This window comes from Bombina bombina, chromosome 1 (assembly GCF_027579735.1).
Source record: "Bombina bombina isolate aBomBom1 chromosome 1, aBomBom1.pri, whole genome shotgun sequence".
Lineage (NCBI taxonomy): Eukaryota > Metazoa > Chordata > Amphibia > Anura > Bombinatoridae > Bombina > Bombina bombina.
In genome coordinates, this window is record NC_069499.1 from 1,446,798,009 (window position 1) to 1,446,813,200 (window position 15,192).

Sequence of the window (15,192 nt, forward strand, 5' to 3'; positions counted from 1 at the left end):
GCTGCCATATTGGAGCTCAGGTATTCTCACAGCCTGTGACATAACTCACAGATCAGTAATATTCTTACAGCTGTATAAAAGATACGGAAGCCCTGCCTCTTTGTACTGGGGGTTGCCATATTGGAGCTCAGGTATTCTCACAGCCTGTGACATAACTCACAGATCAGTAATATTCTTACAGCTGTATAAAAGATACGGAAGCCCTGCCTCTTTGTACTGGGGGCTGCCATATCGGAGCTCAGGTATTCTCACAGCCTGTGACATAACTCACAGATCAGTAATATTCTTACAGCTGTATAAAAGATACGGAAGCCCTGCCTCTTTGTACTGGGGGCTGCCATATTGGAGCTCAGGTATTCTCACAGATCAGTAATATTCTTACAGCTGTATAAAAGATACGGAAGCCCTGCCTCGGTGTACTGGGGGCTGCCATATTGGAGCTCAGGTATTCTCACAGCCTGTGACATAACTCACAGATCAGTAATATTCTTACAGCTGTATAAAGTGCTTCAGGTTAGGTTGCATGATACAAAAGCAGGAGCTGGACATTTTTGCTGTGGCTGCATTGCTCTATATTAATGGTGAGTGCTTTTTTAGATATATTTTGTGTAACGGTAAAATGTGTAAAAATGCAAATATGTAAAGCGCACATGATGTATGTATCATGCACACTAACCTAAAGCACATTATACAGCTATAAAAAGTAGATAATATTGACTGTGATGGGAACCCCTGTACAAAGAGGTAGAGCTTCAGTATCTGAAACATTTAACCCCTTAGTGACCACAGCCCTTTTCAGTTTTCTGACCGCTTGGGACCAGGGCTATATTTACTTTTCTGCAGTGTTTGTGTTTAGCTGTAATTTTCCTCTTACTCATTTACTGTACCCACACATATTATATACCGTTTATCTCGCCATTAGATGGACTTTCTAAAGATGCCATTATTTTCATCATATCTTATAATTTACTATAAACATTTTTTATAAAATCTGATGGGAAAAAAACACCAAAAAACACCCATGCTAAATAGTTTCTACATTTTGTCCTGAGTTTAGAAATACTCAATGTTAACATGTTCTTTGCTTTTTTGCAAGTTATAGGGCAATAAGTACAAGTAGCACTTTGCTATTTCAAAACCATTTTTTTTTCAAAATTAGCGATAGTTACATTGGAACACTAATATCTGTCAGGAATCCCTGAATAACCCTTCACATGTATATATTTTTATAAAAGAAGACAACCTAAGGTATTCAACTTGGGGTATTTTGACTCTTTTCATGCAACCATTTTACCACCAATATATGCCAATGTTTGAAGAAAATGAAAATTTTGACAAAATAGCAACTTAAGAATACATTTACTGAGAACGTTAAGGATCACTGCCAAATAACACCCTAATATGTGTTCAGCAACATCTCCTAAATACAGTGATACCACCCATGAATAGGTTTGTTGGGTTCTCAGGGGCCTAAAAGGCCTTATTTTTAGGGGGCACATTCCAGTTTTCCAACTTGGAATGTTCACATCTGTCATCATGCACCCATGTCCTATTTGGGACATTTCTGAAGCTGGCCAATGTAATTTACCCCCCTCAAACCATACATTTTTGAAAAGTAGACACTCTAGGGTATTTGAAATGCTACTATTTTAACACTTTCCATGCACTAATTCAACCATCAGTCTTTGTCACACTTTTGGGTAGTCATTTTTTGTGCTATTTTTCATACACATTGTACTTTAGGCATGGATTCTCAGTTTCTGTTATGTGTTACTGCCAAAGAACACCCTGATATAATATTTGTTCAGCAAGATCTCCTGAGTACAGTGATACCACCTATGCATAGATTTGTTGGGTTTTGCAATGCCAAACTTTCAACATGTGTTTGTGATTTTTTCAAATTTAACATATCTTTTTTTGACTATCTTCTTTTGGGGGGCCTTTTTACATACCTCAATTTATTTGCTCGCCATGAACGTGCATATAGTTCAGACGTTAAGACCCCAAGGTATTGTATATGAGGTGTTTTGAAGCAACTCTTTTTTTAGATAAAATTTTTTTCATTTTTACACACACATTGCTTTCTGGCTATGGATTTAAGAGAGCCTGTTGTAAGTTATTGCAAAAAAAAACACTCCAAGTTGTTTTCTGCAAGACCTCCTGAGTACACCTATGCCCCCCCATGCATAGATTTGCCAGGATTTTGGGAAGGTTCTGTTACAATTGTATGACTTGTAATTTTAGTTAAAAGTGAGAGTATTTCTTCTGATAGGCCTATCTTTAGTTTGGGGCCTATCGCATACCCCAGTTTTATTTATTACCATGAAAGTGTATATATTTGAAATGTTGACACCCCAAGGTATTGTATATGGTGTGCTTTGATCCCTTTCATGCAACCGTTTTAGCCAAAAAAATTGGCGAATATGTATGGTGGTAATTTTTTACACACACATTGCTTTTTGACTATGATTTAGGAGAGCCTGTTGTAAGTTATTGCAAAAAACACCCCAGATTGTTTTTTGCAAGGCCCCCTAAGTACACCTATTCCCCCCATGCATAGGTTTGACAGGGGTTTTGGTAAAATACAGCACCAATTTTATAACTTATAAAAAAGAGAGTAGTGAAATGTAAAAATCTGGCACAGTAAAATTAAAAACAAAACAAAAAAACTAACAGTGAACATAACCAAAAAAGAAAAACGGCAAATGTAAAAAAAATAAAAATAAAAAAAATGGACCATTGTATGATACCGCTTGAAGCAGTCCCCAATGCAGAGTCCAGGCTGTCCAGGGCAATAATATATGGTGTCCTTTCTCTGTGTCCTCTTGGTATAGACTCTATTTTTTTGTTGAGGTTTCTGATCTCTCCTATCACCGCCCGTGGAGCAGGTGCTTCTAATTAAAGTTATAGCTGTTTCAAAAGGTATATTTAAGTATGCACTGTGCACCAGCATTTTAAACATAGAACTTGCTCCCAGAGCCTAAGGTACCATCTGGTAATTACTCAATTTGTTAGTTGCTGACATGATACAAGCCACATTGGCACTCTGAGCAGCTGCAGAATTTAAAATGCACTGATATCTAGCCATGCTTAACATACACGTGCAGTGAAAAATGTAAACACTAAAACAGTGATAAACGAGGTGAGGTTTCCACCTCTTAGCCAATAGCCGTACCAGGCTATGGCATAATGCCAAAGGGCAAGAAGGGCTATTGGCTAAGAGGCTGACATGTCACCTCATTGGAAAAAAAATTGAAGTTGTTGGGAGGGGCGGCTGGAGGCGCTTACGTTAGCACTGAAGCTGCGGCAAATTAAAAGGTAAATATTCATCAGTTGTTGGTTTTTGAATACTTTTGAATAAGGGTCGCCTTTTTCTTGTTGTGATGGTAAATCCACACGTTTTTGAAACGCTAGAATTTACTATCACAGTAAACTGACTAATGCTATGTTTAATATAACTATGCTATGCAATAAAATGCTTGTTTGTCTTAAAAATATTGCTATTACCTTTTTAAAATTATCATAAAGCTCCATTCTCTATTATAAATACTCAGCATATTCCAGGGACAAGTAAAAATGTTTTCTGTTAAAGGGACACTGAACACAATTTTTATTTTTTTTTTGTGATTCAGGTAGAGCAGACAATTTTAAGCAACTTTCTAATTTACTCCTATTATCAATTTTTCTTCGTTCTCTTTCTATCTTTATTTGAAAAAGGCATCTAAGCTAAGAAGCCAGCTAATTTTTGGTTCAGACCCTGGAAAGCACTTGTTTATTGGTGGGTTAATTTATTCAGCAAGAACAACCCAGGTTGTTCACCAAAAATGGTCTGGCTAACTTAGATTCTTGCTTTTCAAATAAAGATACCAAGAAAATGAAGAAAATTTGATAATAGGAATAAATGAGAAAGTTGCTTAAAATTGCCTGCTCTATCTGAATCATGAAAGAAACAAATCGTGTTCAGTGTCCCTTTAGGTTTAAAACATAAAGGCAAAGGATTAGTAGAGAGCAAGAATGCAAGCAGCATGGATCCGAAACATCACTGGAGCACAATCAATACTGCAGCTATTATTACAAGCCCGTAGTTAATATATATCATGCACAATACAATAATCATGCTGGATAGCAGAGGAGCATTCTTTTATTCAGATAATATATCTAAAATTCCTGTTGGAAAACTTTTGAATGCTAAGATTAAGTTGGTAAAAATCCCCCTCAAGTGAGGTTTTGTATAAGTTCTCTACTATAGACCTTTCAGGGTTTTGAATGCACAAGAGCAAGTGATGGTTATTACCCGGTTTTCAAAACGGCTAAATGTGAAAGCGATATTTTGGACGACACAACAAAAAAATAGCGTACTACTACAAAATATAGGCTGTGCTATCGTGTGCATTAAAAATTATTTGGTTAAAACTACTTGTAATGCGTTGTTTGCACAAGGCCAAGGCAAAATAACTGTATTCAATATAAGACTTGTAATCTAAGCCAAAGTAGGAAATTACTACCTAGACCTACAAATACAACTTACCCAATGAATTTATGGTCTCATAATTCTCCATCATTACTTCTTTATAAAGCTTCTTCTGTCCTTCTTCTAAAAATCCCCATTCTTCCTCAGAAAAGTAAATAGCAACTTCCTCAAACTCAGTGGAAGGCTATAAAAAAAAAAAAAAAAAAAAAAAAAACACAAGAAAAAAACAAACAAAAACAAAAACAAAAAAACACGTTACTCAAAGACAGTGGTTGGTTTACATATTTACCATTCTAGATTTTACACCACAAATTATTATAAGTATAGGGATAGTTACACATAACACAGGGCTCGACAATCCCAGGTGCCTGGGCGCCTTAAGGTTAGGCCCTGGCGCCCTGGTTTTAGCCCAAGACACCTAAAATTTAGCCCGGTGCTGATGTTTTTTTTTTTTTTATATATATATTTATTGACCAAATCAAGGTACAGATCAGTGTCAAAGTACATATTGCGTAATTCAACAGATAACATAAAGAGTTGCAAAGAAGCAAAAATTAACAGATACAAAAAACAAAAAAGACAGCCCTCTATATTGTTGTACTATACAGTAGTTGTAACATGACTACGTACATATCTAAGTATGAGTGACAGCGGCATATATCTAGTTTGTTGTACATATCTATATCATGTTAATCTAATTTGCACTGTTTTTTTCAGGAATTTTTTTATTTCGGGATGCTGGGAATATTACCCACTTTCCATTTTTTTAAATTAGTGTGTATATATATATATATATATATATATCTTATTGTCTTGTAGGTTCTGAGCGTCTTCCCGTAAGAACACTTGCCTTAAAGGGACACTAAACCCCCCCAAAAAAAAGTTATATGCAATTGCAAAATGTATACATTTTACATTATTTTGTCATTTACATTCGGTTTCAAATAACTACAGTTTAGTAGAAATCTAATTTGTAAAATTAAACTATTTCCAAACCCACCGCCGGCTATGCTTTTCCATCGTCTAACCCAGACCTGCTATATCAATAGCAGAGCGGATGACGGAGCTGCACAGAGCATGTAAGAGCGGTGCGCTGCGAGAATCTCCCTACCAATAGCGAGCATTAGTACCATATTTACTTAAATTACAAACAAATAATGAATGAAACATTTATTTTGTTTAAAAATGTTGCTACCTATAATGTTAGATAATACAATTTGGACGATCATGGGTTGCAGTACGCATGCGCGAGTTTAGGGATCGCAGTAAGCATGCACATGGTGACGAAATTGTCACTTAATTATATGCATGATATCGCAATCCGGTTGGAAATGTATTCTTATCGTGGACAACCCATATTGGAGGGTGGGGATTGATGACATCATCAGCGAAAATTAAAGTTTAATTTTATTATGTCAGGAAACATCGGAGTTTAAAAGTAGGTAATTTATAATATATAAATGTTTGTATTATGACATTTGCGGTCCAGGTGTGAACAAAAAGCAAAAGTTTTGGAATCCTTTAAAGAAAAGTTCCTAAGGGAAGCTTCAGGACATTAACAATCCAGTATTCCATTTTCTGCCATAATTGTTTTATTCTAGAACAATCCCAGATAATATGAGCCAAATTCGCTGCTGGAAGTGAACATTTTGGACATTTATTAAAATTATGATTACCCCATTTTGCTCCTTTAGCAGGAGTATAATATGCCCTTTAGAGTAATTTGATATGGGACTCTCTCCATGTTGAGGATAGTGTAGTATATGAAGTTGTTAAAATTGACCTTTTAATAGTGCCCTGATTAATGTCTTGATGAATTACATTTCCCCAATTCTGAGACAGTTTTAACAAATTTGAATCACCCTTCTGAGAAATGAGTAATTGATACCAAAATTAAATTGAAAAAAAATAAAATAATTTTTGACCAACACAAGCCAACTTTCGAAGGGTCCCCAGGTCCAATCACAACCAAATTTTGCTGCTAATTTAAAGATATAGTGCCTGGCTTGTAAGTAGACATAAACGTCTTTATTGGGAAGATTGAATTCCCTATTTAAGGTATTGAAAGACTTCACTGAATTAAGTTCTATATCTATCATATGGGACAGCCTAAATAGACCCAATTATTTCCACCTGTGGAAAAGAGCTGATTGTGTACCTAATTAAAATTCAGGGTTCCCAAGAAAAAATTGAAATTTAGGGATGCCGAAATTCATGCCTAACAGTGTGAATAGTTCACACCATGCTTTGATTGTAGTGTATATAGTTAAGAATTGTTTTACATGGGGGCCGAGCCCGGTACGCACGAGAATGGTCGCATAATCCTACTGCTCTGGTCCTGACTAAGATTTCTTCAACCTTGCCTATTGTCCTCACAGAGTTGACCCGGGGAAAAAAAACCTTGAGTACACCCTGGACTCTTATTTAGCAGCTGGCAAAAGCCAAATCTAAAATTTGGTGTTACATTCCTGAATTTAAAGCGGAGCCCTATCTTGACTCTACTTAAGGGGCGGCCATCTTTCCATCCTCGTGAATAGGATCTCGCAAATCCACCCGGGTTCCCAAGTCAAGCTGAGGACTGGTGCCATCACTTAGACCCCCCGGCGGGTACCCTTTATGGGCCTGTCGTTAAAGAGCAGTGCTACTTCTTCAGTCACTGCAGCTTAACCTATAATCGCTTGCACGTTTTAAGTCACCGCTATCCAGTTTCAAGTTTTTCCCTATACCACCATTACGGGCTATCATCTACAGTTATCATGGACGCAAACTTGATTTTAATTGAGCTACACAGGTTACTAGATTTTCATCAGCTGGCATTCTCTGAAACGCTGAGCGCAGCCCTTAACCCGGTAACCCAAAAGCTAACCTCCATTGAGAAGATCTCAAACCGGACTGAAGAGACCAGCAGTGACGGGGGTGCCATGGGGCCCCAGCACCTACCTCACACTATCGTTTCTCCTTATGAGTCGGCTGGAGTGATAGTTACCAACGAGACTGCAAAAAGTAAAGGTGACCCCCCGCTGACGAAAGCTGAAGCAGAAAGCCGGCATGGGGGCTGGAATTCTCGAGAAGAGCATTTGGGGGTACTAGCGCACATAAACCTTCAGATAATTCCGGAGCGGTCTGACCCTTTCTTTACCTATCACTTGAGAAGAGCCCGGAGCCCTTCATTTTCAGAACCGGGATTGGAGATATCCGTTCAAGAACCTGCTACTCAGAGGGTGCAACGTTTTACCATGATGTTGAGAGAGCTTCATAATAGAGAAGATAAGTTTAAAATCCTGGCTGCCTACCCAGTATTTCCCTTGATAACTCTTGCCCTTTGGACACAGTATAGCTGGGGAACTTTCACAGAGACACGAATATCCCTGTTGTTATGCAGCCGGGTATACTTGAAATATGCCGAATTCATCTGCACTGGTATTGGCTGAGTATACAATGGAGAACTTTACTAGTATACTGTTTATCCTGTAGGAACTATTGATGTTATGTTTTTTTCTATTATATTAATTTTCTTTGAACTTCCTTTTCCCTTTTACTCTAGCCAAAATGAAGCTTCGTTGGGCCAGTGTTCAGCACTAGAGACCTTTTTTTTTCTCACAGTTTATTTTTTCTCATGATGTCTGTATGATGTAGCTCTGATCATGCCATTTTATCTCAGTTCTAGCATGTTGAAAATAATTTAGGACTAGCTCACACTGTCTTTTTATTATGGTGTTTGAAATGTCTCTGCATGGGGGGGGTTGGATTTGCAGTCAGCGGCCGGGACGGTGGTGTTGACTCCTCCTGCGTTATTGCACTTTGCCACTGTATAAAGCAAGATGTATCGTTAGTGTGCTAGAATGCAGTTCATTGTATTGGGAGTTTATAAAGCATTATGGTTGGTCGGGAACCTTATATAGAAATATGGGATTGCATAGCATTTGCTCCTTATGTTAAGTTTCTAGCTCTTAGCTGGATAAAACAGTTCTAACCTGTCATGCTATCTATAGACATATAGCCACCTACTACCTTGAGAGGCATTGCCAAACTAAATACCTCAATCTTTGTCCCTCTATGCTTATGCCTGTCGAAGCTCCAATTACACTACTTTTATTTGCGAGACAGAGACATGCCCTTAATTTGAGTTTTTTTATATCCATTGCCCCTGCACAGTCTGTGTACTTAAAGGGACACTGTACCCAATTTTTTTCTTTTGTAATTCAGAAAGAGCATGCAATTTTAAGCAACTTTCTAATTTACTCCTATTATCAATTTTTCTTCGTTCTCTTGCTATCATTATTTGAAAAAGAAGGCATCTAAGCTTTTTTTGGTTTCAGTACTCTGGACAGCACTTTTTTATTGGTGGATGAATTTATCCACCAATCAGGAAGGACAACCCAGGTTGTTCACCAAAAATGGGCCGGTATCTAAACTTACATTCTTGCATTTCAAATAAAGATACCAAGAGAATGAAGAAAATTTGATAATAGGAGTAAATTAGAAAGTTGCTTAAAATTTCATGCTCAATCTGAATCACGAAAGAAAGTTTTTGGGTACAGTGTCCCTTTAACAGAATATCTTTTATATAGCCCTAGAAAAGTTAGTATCCAAGCTTTTTTTAAAAAACAGAGAAAATTATGGTTGTTATTTTTACTTAAAGGTCTAACATACTGACCAGTTTGTTGATATACTTAGCGGGAATAAACAGCTTGAGTTATAACATTAGCAGAACTCACTTCTTTAGTATTAGATACCAGCTAGACGTGTTACCACAGCTCTTGACGTAAATACAAAAAGGTTTGTCATTGAGGCCCAAGAGCGGTCTCCTCAGTTAGTAATAACCTCCTAAACTGTGTATATTTATAAATGAGGTCCAAAAGCGGCCTCTTGTGTGAATTTGGAGGTTTGTTGAGCATCAGGCATCTCATACATGTGCGCCTAATTGGTACTATTGTTTCAGGATCTTTGTATGCCGTTTTACAAATCTCAAAAAAAAAAAAAAAAAGAATTGTTTTACATTATAGGGAATTGAAGTAGGTTTGCAATGGATCAGTGGAAACGGATTAAATGGATATACAGTAACATGTTCCTTTCAAGTTCATTGTTAGTGAAGTAATCTAAATCTAAAATCCATCCAGGTATGATTCTGGCTAAGAATATTAAATTGTAGATATTCAAATCTGGTAATGCCAATCCCGCAAATTTTTCTGGTAAGCATAGTTTATTGAAAAAGATTCTGGGTTTCTTATTCTGCCAAATAAACCGTCATAAGAAGGAGTTGACATTGTTTCTGTCTTTCCCTTTAAAAAAAAAAAAAAAAAAGGGATATTTTGGAAGACATATAGGATTTTAGGAAGAAGAATCATCTTGAAAATAGCAATTCTGCCTGAAATAGGAAATTCATCCAACTTTTCATATAATCTTTAACTTTATCCAGGATCGGGGGAATGTTTAAAGGGACACTGAACCCAAATTTTTTCTTTTGTAATTCAGAAAGAGCATGCAATTTTAAGCAACTTTCTAATTTACTCCTATTATCAATTTTTCTTCATTCTCTTGCTATCATTATTTGAAAAAGAAGACATCTAAGCTTTTTTTTGTTTCAGTACTCTGGACAGCACTTTTTTATTGGTGGATGAATTTATCCACCAATCAGCAAGGACAACCCAGGTTGTTCACCAAAAATGGGCCGGCATCTAAACTTACATTCTTGCATTTCAAATAAAGATACCAAGAGAATGAAGAAAATTTGATAATAGGAGTAAATTAGAAAGTTGCTTAAAAATTTCATACTGAATCTCAATCATAAAAGAAAACTTTTGGGTACAGTGTCCCTTTAAGTCAAACCAAGTGTCAGGATGAGGGGAAAACAAGGATACCCAAGTATCTAAAGGCATTAGTCACTGCTGGTGGATTCTTGTTAGGCCATACGTCCACAAGGGGCATGGTGGTGATTTTAGACTTGCGTATCGCTGCAAAGCTCCTTAGCTCACTTGCTAGTGATATTGCTCAATATGTGTAACTGTATCCTATCAATGTCGGATGGACCTGTTCGCAGGACAGTTTGTCCTTGTGTACAGCCATGGTGATGATCTGCAGCCACCCATTCCCGTAATGCTGGCTGCTACCACCCGGGAACAAATACACTAGTCGCACCGCTCTGTTCTCACAATCTCACTCCCACGTGTGTTGTCTTTGCTGCCCAGCAAGTGCTCAACATCCGCATGCTGCTAATTAGCTGGTGCAGATGCTACTGTGGGCTGTAATGCGCAACACCTTCCTTCACGTGTTTTTAATGATGGCCATCCTGCTGCTTTCTTTTAACTGTCACACTCTGGAGGCACTTGGGGAATGTGTGTGTTGGTGTATGTATGTGCATGCGTGTGTGGGTGTATGTATGTATGTGCATGTGTGTGTGGGTGTATATATGTATGTGCATGTGTGTGTGGGTGTATATATGTATGTGCATGTGTGTATGTGCATGTGCGTGTGGGTGTATATATGTATGTGCATGTGTGTATGTGCATGTGCGTGTGGGTGTATATATGTATGTGCATGTGTGTGTGGGTGTATATATGTATGTGCGGGTGTATATATGTATGTGCATGTGTGTGTGGGTGTATATATGTATGTGCATGTGTGTATGTGCATGTGTGTGTGCGTGTATATATGTATGTGCATGTGTGTGGGTGTATGTATGTATGTATGTGCATGTGTGTATGTGCATGTGTGTGTGGGTGTATAGATGTATGTATGTGTGTGTGGGTGTAGGTATGTATGTGTGTGGGTGTAGGTATGTATGTACGTACATGTGTGTGTGTAGGTGCATGTGTATGTGTGTGTTCTAGATTTTTGGGCTGGCTCCTAGACTTTGAACATATTTGTCGAGCACTGACATAAGTGGATTTTCAATTTCTACATTTATAAACATCTAAATACATTATTTTCCATTTTGACTTTATTTTGCATAAACATTTTCATGTTTCATGCCACTGCCGGCTTCAAGTGAGCAGGTGTATGGAATGGGAGAGTTGCATTTATTATTTCTGCTCAACATGAAATCCAACGTTTTCTCTCTATTTGGATAGAACATAGAATTTTAAACAACTTTCCAATTTACTTCTATTATCAAATTTGCTTCATTCTCTTGGTATCCTTTGCTGAACACCTAGGCAGGCTCATGAGCAGTAATGTACTACTAGAAGATAGGAGAACACCTCAGGTAAGCAAAAGACAAGCGTAGTATTGAACTTCTGCTCCTGAGTATACCTACGTAACTTTGCGATATGTATGGAGGAAATAAAAGTGTCACAATTTATTTTTTATGAAATATTACAATTTTCTTAAAATATTTTTAAACCTTTATTTTGCATTAAAAAAAAAATGCATTTAACTATAAAAAAAAAGCAGCTTGTTCCTGCAGACTGAATAGGCCTGAGAAAAGAGCACCGCCAGTCCACCACCTTCCTTGTCTGAAGCAACAAACCACGAAGCAAGTAAAAACAGAATTTATGCTTACCTGATAAATTACTTTCTCCAACGGTGTGTCCGGTCCACGGCGTCATCCTTACTTGTGGGATATTCTCTTCCCCAACAGGAAATGGCAAAGAGTCCCAGCAAAGCTGGTCACATGATCCCTCCTAGGCTCCACCCACCCCAGTCAGTCATTCGACCGACGGACAGGAGGAAATATATATAGGAGAAACCATATGATACCGTGGTGACTGTAGTTAGAGAAAATAATTCATCAGACCTGATTAAAAAAATCAGGGCGGGCCGTGGACCGGACACACCGTTGGAGAAAGTAATTTATCAGGTAAGCATAAATTCTGTTTTCTCCAACATTGGTGTGTCCGGTCCACGACGTCATCCTTACTTGTGGGAACCAATACCAAAGCTTTAGGACACGGATGAAGGGAGGGAGCAAATCAGGTCACCTAAACGGAAGGAACCACAGCTTGCAAAACCTTTCTCCCAAAAATAGCCTCCGAAGAAGCAAAAGTATCAAATTTGGCAAAAGTGTGCAGTGAAGACCAAGTCGCTGCCTTACATATCTGGTTAACAGAAGCCTCGTTCTTGAAGGCCCATGTGGAAGCCACAGCCCTAGTGGAGTGAGCTGTGATTCTTTCAGGAGGCTGCCGTCCGGCAGTCTCATAAGCCAATCGGATGATGCTTTTAAGCCAAAAGGAAAGAGAGGTAGAAGTCGCCTTTTGACCTCTCCTTTTACCAGAATAAACAACAAACAAGGAAGATGTTTGTCTGAAATCTTTAGTAGCCTCTAAATAGAACTTTAGAGCACGGACAACGTCCAAATTGTGTAACAAACGTTCCTTCTTTGAAACTGGATTCGGACACAAAGAAGGTACAACTATCTCCTGGTTAATATTTTTGTTAGAAACAACTTTAGGAAGAAAACCAGGCTTAGTACGCAAAACTACCTTATCTGCATGGAACACCAGATAAGGAGAACACTGCAGAGCAGATAATTCTGAAACTCTTCTAGCAGAAGAAATTGCAACCAAAAACAAAACTTTCCAAGATAGTAACTTAATATCTATGGAATGTAAGGGTTCAAACGGAACCCCTTGAAGAACTGAAAGAACTAAATTTAGACTCCAGGGAGGAGTCAAAGGTCTGTAAACAGGCTTGATCCTAACCAGAGCCTGAACAAATGCTTGAACATCTGGCACAGCTGCCAGTCTTTTGTGTAGTAAGACAGATAAAGCAGAGATCTGTCCCTTTAGAGAACTTGCAGATAATCCTTTCTCCAAACCTTCTTGAAGAAAGGAGAGAATCTTAGGAATTTTTATCTTATTCCATGGGAATCCTTTGGATTCACACCAACAGATATATTTTTTCCATATTTTATGGTAAATTTTTCTAGTTACAGGTTTTCTGGCCTGAACCAGAGTATCTATCACCGAATCTGAAAACCCACGCTTTGATAGAATCAAGCGTTCAATCTCCAAGCCGTCAGTTGGAGGGAGACCAGATTTGGGTGTTCGAATGGACCCTGAACAAGAAGGTCCTGTCTCAAAGGTAGCTTCCATGGTGGAGCCGATGACATATTCACCAGGTCTGCATACCAAGTCCTGCGTGGCCACGCAGGAGCTATCAAGATCACCGAGGCCCTCTCCTGATTGATCCTGGCTACCAGCTTGGGAATGAGAGGAAACGGTGGGAATACGTAAGCTAGGTTGAAAGTCCAAGGAGCTACTAGTGCATCTACTAGAGTCGCCTTGGGATCCCTGGATCTGGACCCGTAGCAAGGAACCTTGAAGTTCTGACGAGACGCCATCAGATCCATGTCTGGAATGCCCCATAATTGAGTTATTTGGGCAAAGATTTCCGGATGGAGTTCCCACTCCCCAGGATGAAATGTCTGACGACTCAGAAAATCCGCTTCCCAATTTTTCACTCCTGGGATGTGGATCGCAGACAAGTGGCAGGAGTGATCCTCCGCCCATTGAATTATTTTGGTCACTTCTTTCATCGCCAGGGAACTCTTTGTTCCCCCTTGATGATTAATATACGCAACAGTCGTCATGTTGTCTGATTGGAACCTTATGAATTTGGCCTTTGCTAGTTGAGGCCAAGCTCTGAGAGCATTGAATATCGCTCTCAGTTCCAGAATGTTTATCGGGAGTAGAGACTCTTCCCGAGACCATAGACCCTGAGCTTTCAGGGATTCCCAGACCGCAACCCAGCCCACTAGACTGGCGTCGGTCGTGACAATGACCCACTCTGGCCTGCGGAAGCTCATTCCCTGGGACAGATGGTCCAGGGTCAGCCACCAACGGAGTGAATCTCTGGTCTTTTGATCTACTTGAATCATTGGAGACAAGTCTGTATAATCCCCATTCCACTGTTTGAGCATGCACAGTTGTAATGGTCTTAGATGAATTCGTGCAAAAGGAACTATGTCCATTGTTGCAACCATCAATCCTATTACTTCCATGCACTGCGCTATGGAAGGACGAGGAACAGAATGAAGCACTTGACAAGAGCTTAGAAGTTTTGATTTTCTGACCTCTGTCAGAAAAATCCTCATTTCTAAGGAATCTATTATTGTTCCCAAGAAGGGAACTCTTGTTGACGGGGACAGAGAACTCTTTTCTTTGTTCACCTTCCATCCGTGAGATGTGAGAAAGGCTAGAACGATGTCCGTATGAGCCTTTGCCTTTGACAGGGACGACGCTTGTATTAGAATGTCGTCCAAGTAAGGTACTACTGCAATGCCCCTTGGTCTTAGAACCACTAGAAGGGACCCTAGCACCTTTGTGAAAATCCTTGGAACAGTGGCTAATCCGAATGGAAGAGCCACAAACTGGTAATGTTTGTCCAGAAAAGCGAACCTTAGGAACTGATGATGTTCCTTGTGGATAGGGATATGTAGGTACGCATCCTTTAGATCCACGGTAGTCATAAATTGACTTTCCTGGATGGTGGGTAGAATCGTTCGAATAGTTTCCATTTTGAACGATGGTACCCTGAGAAATTTGTTTAGGATCTTCAAATCCAAAATTGGTCTGAACGTTCCCTCTTTTTTGGGAACTACGAACAGATTGGGATAAAATCCCATTCCTTGTTCCTTTATTGGAACTGGGTGTATCACTCCCATCTTCAACAGGTCTTCTACACAATGTAAGAATGCCTGTCTCTTTATTTGGTTTGAGGATAAGTGAGACTTGTGGAACCTTCCCCTTGGGGGTAGTTCCTTGAATTCCAGGAGATAACCT

At 38.9% G+C, this 15,192-nt stretch overlaps 1 protein-coding gene across 2 annotated transcripts in view; it reads right to left on the reverse strand.

Moving 5' to 3' along the window:
• LOC128652644 (zinc finger protein 570) overlaps window positions 1-15,192 on the reverse strand; it is a 63,916-nt gene that overhangs the window by 27,963 nt on the left and 20,761 nt on the right. For both annotated transcript variants that reach the window (XM_053705580.1, XM_053705577.1), the window contains one exon: window positions 4,529-4,655. In XM_053705580.1, coding sequence (XP_053561555.1) covers window positions 4,529-4,655 — 127 coding nt within the window. The remainder of the gene's footprint in view (window positions 1-4,528; window positions 4,656-15,192) is intronic.